The sequence below is a fragment of the Fusarium solani genome (genome assembly GCF_023522795.1).
Source record: "Fusarium solani strain SB1 chromosome Unknown bctg00000013, whole genome shotgun sequence".
Classification (NCBI taxonomy): Eukaryota; Fungi; Ascomycota; class Sordariomycetes; order Hypocreales; family Nectriaceae; genus Fusarium; species Fusarium solani.
In genome coordinates, this window is record NW_027072145.1 from 1,717,987 (window position 1) to 1,729,236 (window position 11,250).

The 11,250-nt window shown below is 50.3% G+C and overlaps 4 protein-coding genes across 4 annotated transcripts; 1 reads left to right on the top strand and 3 right to left on the bottom strand.

Moving 5' to 3' along the window:
- Positions 1–213: 213 nt before the first annotated feature.
- MRS44_017416 (uncharacterized protein) lies at positions 214–1,192 on the bottom strand (the record flags this gene model as incomplete). Its single annotated transcript, XM_046277821.2, has 4 exons — positions 214–856; positions 917–979; positions 1,034–1,047; positions 1,106–1,192. 4 exons carry the CDS (start codon positions 1,190–1,192, stop codon positions 214–216), a joined length of 807 nt encoding a protein of 268 aa, XP_046124906.2.
- Positions 1,193–3,016: 1,824 nt separating this feature from the next.
- Positions 3,017–3,726, top strand: MRS44_017417 (uncharacterized protein; the record flags this gene model as incomplete). The annotated part of the gene is made up of 2 exons (XM_065617804.1): positions 3,017–3,622; positions 3,670–3,726. 2 exons carry the CDS (start codon positions 3,017–3,019, stop codon positions 3,724–3,726), a joined length of 663 nt encoding a protein of 220 aa, XP_065473876.1.
- Positions 3,727–4,663: 937 nt separating this feature from the next.
- MRS44_017418 (uncharacterized protein) lies at positions 4,664–6,429 on the bottom strand (the record flags this gene model as incomplete). Its single annotated transcript, XM_046273175.2, has 7 exons — positions 4,664–4,912; positions 5,209–5,446; positions 5,504–5,588; positions 5,638–5,991; positions 6,043–6,075; positions 6,124–6,289; positions 6,361–6,429. The coding sequence occupies 7 exons, from the start codon at positions 6,427–6,429 to the stop codon at positions 4,664–4,666; spliced, it is 1,194 nt and encodes a 397-aa protein (XP_046124905.2).
- Positions 6,430–7,087: 658 nt separating this feature from the next.
- Positions 7,088–8,134, bottom strand: MRS44_017419 (uncharacterized protein; the record flags this gene model as incomplete). Its single annotated transcript, XM_046274282.2, has 2 exons — positions 7,088–7,891; positions 7,946–8,134. The coding sequence occupies 2 exons, from the start codon at positions 8,132–8,134 to the stop codon at positions 7,088–7,090; spliced, it is 993 nt and encodes a 330-aa protein (XP_046124904.2).
- Between the last annotated feature and the right edge of the window lie 3,116 nt (positions 8,135–11,250).

Consider the following 11,250-nt stretch of genomic DNA (forward strand, 5'->3'; position numbering starts at 1 on the left):
AGTTTTATATGGGGCTACAGTAGTGATATCACAAGGTACAGCCGGTGATCGGAGGGATCCTGGCTGAGATCCGTGTCAAAACTGAATTATCATGATGACTGAATTAATTAGAGCATCGACTGACTCTGAATTAGAAACAAGAAATATCATTGCAGATTAATCATCTTTGACGTAAACATACAAGATCCCCCTACTCGTGTCTCATGGTCCCCTTTACCATAGGTAGGCACTCTCATACCCTCCAACGTCTCTGGAATTTTGATATCCAGTACTCCATATTGGTGTTTGCTCTAGATGCGTCATTTGAGACTGGCTTGTCCCTGCTTCTTGATGTATTGACAAGGTAGGCTCTGCCCTCGAGCTTTCATCGACTGTGGCATCACAATCATCTTGCTGCGCGACAGACAGCCGGGGAGCGATCGGAGACTCATCACCAGGACTCAGCTCATTCGACCTAAATTCTGAGGTATCTGCCTCTTGAAGCGTAGTCTTCCCATGCTCACTGGCGACGTTCGTTTCTATCAACGCATGGTCAATGACCTCATATTGCCTGGATGGGGCCTCATTCGCCGCAGTCGACATCCTATCGGCCCACCATCGTCTGGAATCTTGAGCCGAGTTGAGGGGGTAGTTGCTCCAATACACGGGCCCAAATTTGTCTTTCCGGGTCAGTCCATGTCTGTTTCCAGCATCAGAGGGCTCGTCGAGGTTTGCACTTGGCTGCCTGTCTTGCTGTAGATGGTCGTGGGCAGACATGAGCTGTTCATCTGAGACTTGCGACATCAGAGCGAGTAGAATGGCTTCAGTCTCGATCAAGCGCTTCTCAATAATCGCAGTGTAATGTTTTGGAGGACCACTATGGATCCATGGTTAGCCAAATTCCCTGGTAACTTCCATACCAGACGCTGCAGCCTACCGCTTCTGTGGCTGAGGCCATTGACACTGAACGTCGTTGATGCGGCATCGAACACACTGAGGGCTGTGGAGATGAGCCAAATGCATTCAAAGTCCACTGTAATTGAACAGGACGAACCGATCTCCACTGCACTGCACACTCTGTTTAGTGGCTGCTTCGCCAGCAATTTCGACATGCCAAAGCGCGTACCTTTTGCTTCCTAGACCTGCAGGCCTTGCACGCCCCGCTGGTCCGGATATGCTTCGGGCCCTGATTCTTCATGGGTCGTTCTGTCATTGTGGCTGCTGGCTGATCGTGCGAGCGTCTGTCGGAGTTGCGAGCGGACAGATGAAGCGAAGGGAATGATGAAGCTCGGTCAAGAGTTTTGCCGCGGATGAGGGGCTGACCTCGACTCGGCCCCGCACAACGATCTCGGCATAGGGTGGGTACCGTTGGTCGGAGGTTTAAATGTCCGAAGAGTTCAAGGTAGGCTGGCAACAACCACGGAGCATGCAATCCCATAACATGATCCATTCTCTGCACTATTTCTTGTTATGCGTAGATACGGAGAGCCATCGCCACAGCGGAGGCCTCGAGTAGATAGGGAAGAACCCGGACTTCTGGAGAAACCCACAAGAAATAAACAGCAGGAATACACTAGCCAGCATGTCTTTACCGAAACTGATTGGTACCTCTACCTACTCATCTATCAGACCGATGTCAGTCGCTAGCCCCTAGTGGTGATGCTGGAAGGCAGAGCCTAATATAATAAAAGAAGGAAAGGTCATTTACGAAATGGTTAACCCTAGGGGCCCCTAAAGAGGGTACCTTTGAGGCCCAACCAGACTCTATATCTGATCACAGGTCTGGTGGCCGAGCTCTGATGTTTGTCGGGTTAAACGGTGGATCTCTCACCTGGGGCTCCTCATCAGCCGGGAGCGCTAATTCCACAAGACCGAAGTCGTACTCGAACAGCATTGGTGTCCACCTCTGAGACTGACCTGGGCTCGGTGCTAGCTGAATCCTTCTGATATCCCTCTTTTTCTGTGGCGACTGGTCTCTTGAGGTTTTCTTCCATGCGCGTTCTGAAGTTTTCGAGTGCAAAGCCTTCTGCATGGCTCTTTACCCATGCTCTCGCAGAGTCATAAATTGGCCGCATGATCTTGTCCTCTCCTTTCTTTACATCCCGTTCAAAGGCCTTGACTTAGCAGCCACTCGCCATGGAGGCTGGGGCGTGGCATATTGCACAGTCAGGATCAATCATCACCTGCGTCCATTTTATCCTTTGGGTGGTGTAAATGGTTTATGGAACTGGCTGCTGGGCTAGTCTGAGCCCGGTGAATCGTCTTCCAGAATGTTTGTGCGAATAGTGGTCGATTACAGTTGCTGTCTATATCTGGCTAATTCAATAGTAGCATTAGGGTGTGTAGGTGGAGGGAGTAGGTCGTCTCTGCAGAAGAAAGTAGGTTGTGTGTACTTTAGCACGACACGTCGAAGAGATCGCCTCAGTAATGAACAAGTGTAACGAAGACATCAAGATGGCTTCAAAAAGAGTCGACCGAAGGGAGACGTAAGATGGGGAGTGAAGCGACCCATCAGGTAATAGAAAGTAGAAGGGACGCGACCTTAGGAGTGTCCCAGAAAAGTGGCCGGATCATAAGACAGTCAATGTTAAGGAAATACCTGAGCCAGAGGCGAAGGTCCCCTCGAACGAAGTGAGAGGTAGAGGTCCCCCCTTAGCCCCGAAGGGGCATTATAACTTTGGTTTAGGGGGACCTTGGGACACGGGACGGGACCCTCAGGCTATCAAGAGCTCTGCTCGATTGACTGACCCCCAGTTGGTAAGATGACGGAGAAGGAGCGCAGCGAATGAGTCATCAGTTGGTATCCATGTGGGCGACGGAGGAGCCAAACATGGTGTCGGTAAGGCCGGGAATGAGCGGAGCGAATGAGAGGCAGTTAATATGGCCGGATCGTATTACATTCCGGTCACTTCAGTGTTACCCCGCAGACGGTGGTCGAGGAGTATAAAGCCAGAGGCTGCCCCCGCAAGGAAAAGCGGAAGGAGACACTTGAATTGTTCTAAATCGCGGAGCGGAGTGCATCATAGATGGTCACGATATGGATCACGGAAGTGATGGAGACGTTGAGAGCGATAGCGGATACGATATTGTTCGTATGCCGTCTGAAGGAGGAGGACCTGGTATGCTTGTAAAGTCAGGTGGTAAATACCGCGTACATACCAAAGCACTTTTTGTCACATACACGCAGAGTCGTGTAGAAGATGCGGAGGAGTTTCATTCTTGTTTGCGCTCGTCTGTTGCAGCGCATCTGGATCCAAAGGATCGGAATGACCCAGAGGGTTTCCAGGTTTTCGGTGTGAAGGAGTTACACGAGGACGGGAGTCCGCACTACCATGTGGTTATGAAGATGAGACATCTTATTCAGTGGAGGAACGCGCGGGAGAAAGTGCGAGTCTGGATCGAGAGAGACGGGAAGCGTCTGGTTGATACAAATGCTATTCATGTGAAACAGAAGGCTCAAGGAGAGCCGATGGCCAAGTTCTTGGAAGATACTCAGGCTTACCTGATGAAAGAGGTGGGGAGCACGGGTGTGCTCTTTGGAACGCGTATTGAGTGTGCTAGTTCGAGGTCAGGGTCGGATGAGAGCAAGTGGGCCGAGGTTGTTCAGGCGCCTGACGCCGATGAAGCACAGCGACTTATTGCGGTTAATCATCCCAAGGCTTGGGTGTTGAATCACAATAATTGTCAAAGCTTTTTGCGGACAAAAAGGACGACGGTACCCGCAGTGCCTCATGTGCACTCGTTTGAGCCGAAACCGTGGCGTATCACGGTACGTATGCAGAAGTGGTATGCTGATAATTTTGTTCACCATAAAGGTGGGAGACACACCTGTTTAATTTTACAGGGACCACTAAAGTGTGGTAAGACCGAGTGGGCTTTGTCGTTTGGTAGACCAGCCAGATTGGAGGGTGGCTGGAATTTGGATGAGCTTATGAAGCGTGATATCACTCACATTGTGTTGAATGACATGCCTTGTAGGAGCTTCGCTTACGGGCGTCAGCTTTTAGGATGTCAGGCGTTTGCGACGATGACGGGAAAGTATAGACCAGATTGCCAGGTGAAGCTTGGTGTTCCGGTTATTTGGACCTGTAATGACGATAACACACCGTTGCGATATGCGAAGTGGAAGACTTATATTGAAGGAAGCGGTGCAGAAGTAGTTAAGTTGAAGATAGGGCAGACTTTGTTTAAATAGCTATAGTTGAAGTGAATGTGAATACCTGAAAGATGAGTGAAAGTTAGTAGTTTGTAGGCTTATACGGCCCAGTGAAGAGTTACGAGCCTCGCGGAGAGTGAAGCATGTACTGTGTAATAAATCCTTACGGAGGCCGCAGGCCGACGTGTTGGAGTAGGGAGGCGACAGCCTCACGACGAGAACTAGATAATAAAAATAAATTGTTGAAGTAATGATGAACAAGTGTAAATACCTTCATGTGAAAATGTCAAATGAAAGATGAGAGTAATCTGACTCGAAGAGGAGGATAGAAGTTGACCGGAGGGAGACTCTTGATCTGTCCCACGAAAGTGGCCGGATCCTAAGGATCTGGATGTTAGGCGAGTATAATGAGCCGCACCCGAACGTAGAGAGGGGTCCTGGTCCCCCCTATGGCCGAAGGCTATATATAACTTTGGTTTAGGGGGGACCTTGGGACACGGGACGGGTCAAAACCAAAGGTTATCAGCTTTAGGTGCTCGCACCATTGCTGACATCCAGTGAATAGGCAGACGAGGTCACGAGGATTGCTGTTGGTATCCACTTGGACGAGGGACGAGGAAAAGTGGAGTTGATAAGCACAGAAACAGCGGAGCGTGTGGAGTGCGGACCAATGAGACGGTGAAGTATGAATCCGGCCATTGTCAGATTATGGACGGAACGTAGTGAGTAGATAAGTAGGGCGTCGCTCATCGTCCAGAGGACAGACAGAACTTGGTTCTGTAAATAACTTTTGTGTATGAGTGGTAGGCGAGTAGCCATGACATGCATAACCTTTTCCCTCTACGGCATTCCCCTGTCATCCTATCTACTCTAACTCACTTGACCAACCAGCACAGGATTTCCACCTCACATCCGGTTCTGACCTGAAAGGATAAAATCGCGAGCTGGAAGCGGTTATTTGGAACCATTTTCCGCCAAGCAGGGAGGGGTCCAACCTGGAATAACAGACCCACATACCCCAACATTAGGCCACCTCATGGACTAGACTGCACAAATTCTACACCCTTTCTCACGTTTCCTCTTAGTTCTCCCACCGCAATCTTCAGAAGGCCGGCCTCGTAGTCTGACAACGACCCAACTGGATGAACAGATGCGGCGCCGTTAGGCCCAAAGCTGACCGGAAGAGCAAAATAATCGACGCCAAGCTCACCAGCAATCGCCTCCCCTCCGGGAATACCAGGAAGATAAACATACGCGGGCTCTACTACCCCTGATTGGCCTTGAGAGGCCTTGATGATAGCCTGGGCGAAACTGTGTTTCCATTGTTAGTAAAGGAGTGGCATTTGGATAGCAATAGGAGGATCCCACCGGAATCCAGCGTAGGCCATACACGTCGTTGCAGACCCGGCGCCAGCTTTCGCCTTTACGATCTCATCGCCGCCAAATTGAACCCCTTGGTTGAGTGGTTAGCTATAGTCATTCTATCCCATGGTGATACTCACTGTATGTAATGGCCTCAATTTGTGTCTGGCTTAGTTCCACTGGAGGTTGAGATTGGCTAATCAAGGGGAGGATGGTTGCGCCGGAGTGGCCGCCCACTACCGGAACCTTGAGCTCCTGGGGGTTGATGTTACGGAGGATATCTGTAACGAACTTTGATCCACGAACAACATCTAGCGTGGTTACACCGAAGAGCCGGGTGGGATCAAAAACGCCATGCTTTTTGAGAACCTCAACTGCTATCGGGAGCGTGCTGTTGACCGGGTTGGTGATGATAGAAACTAAAGCCCTGGGGCAATAGCTTGCAGCCCCAGCCACCAGGTTGGCGATAATTCCGGCATTGGTCTTGAAGAGATCTAGTTTCTAGTTAGCTAGGTCAGAACATATTGAAGTCTGTTCCATCTCACCATCACGTGTCATGCCGGGTTTTCTCGCAATTCCTGCCCTGAATTAGCCTTCTAATTTTTGTTGGATAAAGGAATAACTACCAGCTGAGATTATGACAAACTCGGCGCCCGTCAATGCATGAAGGAGACCATCATTGTCCGGTAGATACCCCTTAACAGTCGAGGGCGTGTCAATGTGACTCAAGTCAGTCGCCACGCCAACCGCATGGACGACATCATACAGCCTCAAATCAGTGACGAGAGGGGACTAGGGAGAAGAGCACATTAGATTGCACTCTGGTGCGGGAAGGGGAGAGAAGTGGAGAGGGCGAAGCGTACAAACTTGAGCAGCAGGCTTAGCGGCTGTCCAATCTGTCCTGAGGCGCCCAGCACAGCGACTTTGACCATCTCGAACACAGAAAAAGAAAAATGCGGAGAGAGTTGGCTGTTATTGTGTTGTGTTTATTGAGCTCACAGCTCAGAGCTTGCTCGACTCAATCTCCGTGGACTGCCGAGCTTTATAAGATTGACATGGACAATTCTAAAAGCGTCAAAAAGCCGTGCTGCGCATGCATGCAACAGAATATCGGGGCCGGTATTTACCTGATTCCTGTGGCTGCTCCGAGACAGAGAAGGTGGAAGTGTGGTAGGTCATTCGCTTGGTGGCGGGTGAATATTTGACCGCAGCGGGAGATGGAGGAACTATCCCGGCTCTACTATTTGGCCGCCGATTAATTGTTTGAGCGCCCCAGGTTCGGAGGATGAAATGAAGAGGCAGTTTCGTCCTCATGGTTTGAAAGAATGGCAGAGCAGAGGATCCCAAGGGTTTCTCGACTCAACGAATCTCGACAAACAACCGAAAAAAACGGCACTGAACTCATGCCCTGGGGCGTCCGCTGTCTTGAAGAAGTTACCAAGGTTTTTAGTATCTCTCTATAGTTCACAATGGATCCGAACACAGGGTCAGGGAACAAGTGTGAATTGACGTGCGTATTTCTGTACGATATGGCTGCTTCATTCACAGCAACCATTCCACATTCACGTCTAACCGCTATGATGACGAGCCCTAGGCCAATTGCTCAGGGACAATCGTCAGCAGTTCCTCCCCGCACACTCCTCGCCTGGCGTTTTCCATAGCTAGAGACTCCATCTCGGTCAATGTCTCGACGGTGTGCGTACCCAAATGGGGTACCAATATCGCTCGGTCATTCTTGATTAACCGTTCATTGATTTCTGGCTCCTTTTCGTAAACATCAAGACCAACAGCGGCGATGCGGCCGTCTTCCAGCCCGGCGGCCATCGCTGCCTCGTCGATAATCGCCCCGCGGGCTGTATTCACGATGACCACGCCTGGCCTCATCTTGGCAATCTCGGCCTCACCGATCAAGTGATGGGTTGCGGCCGAAAGCGGGATATGGATCGATATGATATCGCTCGTCCTCAGCAACTCGTCAAACGATACGTATGGGCAGCCGGCAGCAAGGTCAGCTGACAGCGGTTTGCGGTTATAGTAGATAACCTTTAGACCGAATGGTGCCGCTCTATGCTTAACTGCCCGTCCGATCCGACCCATGCCAAGAATTCCCAATGTTTTCCCTTTGGGGTCATGGCCGACTTCGATCCCTTGCTTAAATTTGCCCTCCCGAAGTGATTTCAGAGACGGATTAAGTCGTCTAACAGCACCCAGAAGGAGGAAGATCGTCAAGTCCGCAGTGGCGTCAGTAACGGGGTCCGGAGCATATGTGACGGTAATGCTGCGCTGAGTACAAGCATGTATATCAATTTGGTCGTATCCGGCACCGGTATGGCAGATATACTTGAGCGATGATGGTAGGTGGTCAATGAGCTCCTTGTCGAAGTTTCCAGCAACCTGTCCCAAGATTATTCAAGTCCTGGCCGCACACGATGGATTCTTAGCTCTTACCGCTCCGCTGGCAGAAGTCCGATAGATGGCCCTGATATCTCTATACTGACCCTTTAGGTCTGCAAAAAGCTCTGCCCGAGACTTGCTTGTCACCACCTCTGGCGCTGCAACGGCAGAGAGGGCCTCGTATGCGGCCAACGCATGGCGCACTGGGTTAAAGAAAAGAATGCGGGGTTTCAAAGGCGTCATGATTCGTGGTGTGCGTGTGCTTCCAGTATTCATTCAACCGACAGAGACGACTACACAGGCTGGGGAGGTCCTTTGTCAGTGATATTTGAGCTTGACTAACGGAGATGTCACTCGGACAGATGAGGGGACCCTCTCCATTGTCGGGTAAACTATCTCGCGATGCTTACGGGCTGCAAATGACACAGGCCCGATGTTCGGGGAAAAGATCAGCCGCTGTCTTTTTTGCCTGTGACTAAGAGCGACTGACTGACTGCCTGCTCGTTCGACCAAGACAGCGTCCTGAAAAATGATTTCTTGCTACCGCACGAACGCCTCAGATGAAACTTCTCTCCTCCCCCACGAGCAAGCTGCCAAGTGTATGCCAGTCAACTTTCGTAGTGGTGTGTGAGGAGCTAGGCTTTTTGGTGTGAGCTAAATGACACGCGAGATGGATATGAGAATGAGGTCGTGATAAATAAGCTAGACATGAGGAAAAGAGAGAGAATGACACTCGCTTGATCCGGGACGAACGGGGTGAAAAGCTGCGATGAATAATGCTTGCTTGAATGAACGTTAATCCCAAGGACATCATTGGCGGCATGGACGATGCTTGGGCTGAAGCCTAGAATCTGTCCCCATGCAGCTATCGTCACTGCTCGTTCTACATAATCTGTCATATCTATAATTCTTTGCTTCGACAAAATTGCTTCTGCAGGAGTCCTGGTCCTCCATTTCCCCATTCGCGTTGTAAGCAACCCTCTCGCATACTCAAGAGCTTAGTCTTTTGCCCTTATTCTGAGCCATTCTTCATATCCCCTCCATTCTCGCAGTATCTTCATTACGGATCTGTGTTCACGCGATCCCACTGGCCATCACTCAGCCTTCAACAAGCGCAGTCGAGACGACGAGGTTCCCGTTGATAATCAAGAGTTCTACAAGCCAGACATCGAACAAGAGGGCTGACGAACCTGGATGAAGCCCCCTACCCTGTAGCCAAGGGCGACTGAGACTTAAATCCTGGGTATGTGGGAATAATTCTGCTGCTTGGGCCTGATTAGTCAGTAGCCGAAAAACGATGGCTCAGGGAATCTCCGAAAGAGAAAAGGCGCCCTTAGAAGTGACGGCCTTTGCCCCCCATCCCGGTAAGGCAAGCATGCGATTTCCTCTTTATTAGGAAGGATCACAAAGCACAAGAAAATCGGCCAACGTGTGAGCACGAGCCGCTGAGAAGCGAGCCCGGAGTAGACTCGTGAGAGCGGGACACCTACGTATAACGAAACTCATCAGAGTGGACTCATAAGGGCGGGCTCATTAGAGCGAGATAAAAGCCTCGTGAGAGCGGACTCGTGAGATTGAACTCGTGAGAGTGAACTCATAAGGGTGTGCCCATTTTAGACTCGTAAGAGTGGGCCCATTCGAGCGAGGCTACTCCCAGAACCCCGTGGCTAGCATCACTCAAGCCTCTTTTCAGATCCCAGGTACCCCGGCGCCCGTCCCGATGTTCGCCCCGACCGAGAAGACCGACATGCCCACACCCATTCAGAGCGTCCAACCCATGGAGATGCTTGGTCGTCACGATCTCGACGCTCTTGCTGAGCAGCTCGGTATAAAGATAAAATTGGAGAACCAAGACTGAGAAGCGGTACCGCTGATTACGAGAATCAGGTATGGCGAAGATGATCCGACAACGACGTGGATGGGTTGCATGATAAGCTAGGTTATAGCGGGCCGGGAGAGGATGGATTGAGATATGGAACACATGGTCCTGATGGGAATCTATTTCTCTGTAGCGAGGCAAGTGATATCTGCTGGCTTCTGTGTACGTTTTTGTCTACACCGTAGACGTCTTTATAGTACGATGGTCGACCCAGCCCGACGTCACGGGCACAATAAAACAGTCTCGCCCAAGACGTGAAAGAGAAGGAGAACAATTGAAAATTAAATTGAGGAGGCCTCAAATCATGACAAGTCCGAAATCCTGACAACAAGCCATATATCAATACCTCTGCTGAGACACCGACGAGTGTCGAGTCGATGTCGCGCGTGGGCCGGCCTTGAGCACCGTGTGAATCTGACAATGGACGGTTTCACGGTGTGCGTATGTGTGGTAATTATGTTGAAGAACAGAAATAGACGCTGTCTGTACATAAACATAAGCGCGTGGACCTGAAATAATCGACCTGCCGCTTGCTAGACGCGACGCGTATTTGGGGACACAACGCGTCAGCCTCCTCGAGGCAACGGTAAGTTGGGATAATTACTGAATGGTGCATTGGTCGTAGACAACGTTTATGGGATTCCCAAGGCCATTTTCCCAGGCGAAACACTCATAAGTGGCTCGGTGGACTTGGTCAATGGTTTATGGTTCAGATCCAGTCGCTATGGTGCATGCCGTTCTCAACTTTTCTAATGATACAGGGGAGCACTAGGAATCACGAGTAGAGGGGATCATGCTCTGAACCGGTGAAACGGCATGAAAACACCTGGTAGAGCGATCGATACAGTGTCTTCTATGTGAGGGGCTGCTATATTTTGACATGAAGGCAGGCAGACTAAAAGACGGCACACCAATAAGGCTGGATTCTCCTATCTTTTCGCATAACTTAACCAAAGCCTCAACTGTGCCCGCCGTCGTTGGTGGCATAATTGATTCTGCAATTAGTACTGCGGTCGGTGCTGTAATTGCAAGGAAATGAGGGTATCACGGGATGGCGTCTTAGAGTGTGGGCCTGAAATGGCGAAGATTAGTCTTCCATAAATGAGATCACGTGATCCCCCGTGTTTTTCCATCAGATAATCGTTCCTTTCTCCAGAATGCCAGAACTCCCGCATGATACTGTCTGCTAGAGCACTATCTGGGACACAAATGCCTTTAGCACAAGCATGCTAATGCCTTATTGCGCTCCACCTCCATAGACGATCTCCATGAAGCTATCTCCATGATACCAATAGGTATCATGGATGTTTGCTCCTTTTTCAATGCCAGATCTCGTGCAAGTCCCACGTGTGACTTGGCCTAATAGGTTCGCTTTGATAACCTCAAGAAGGTCTGCTACAGGCTACATCCCTGCTGCGCGGCCAGCCACAGCTCCAAAGGCCTTTTGTACAGAACTTGCGCAATCCGTTCATTAAGATAC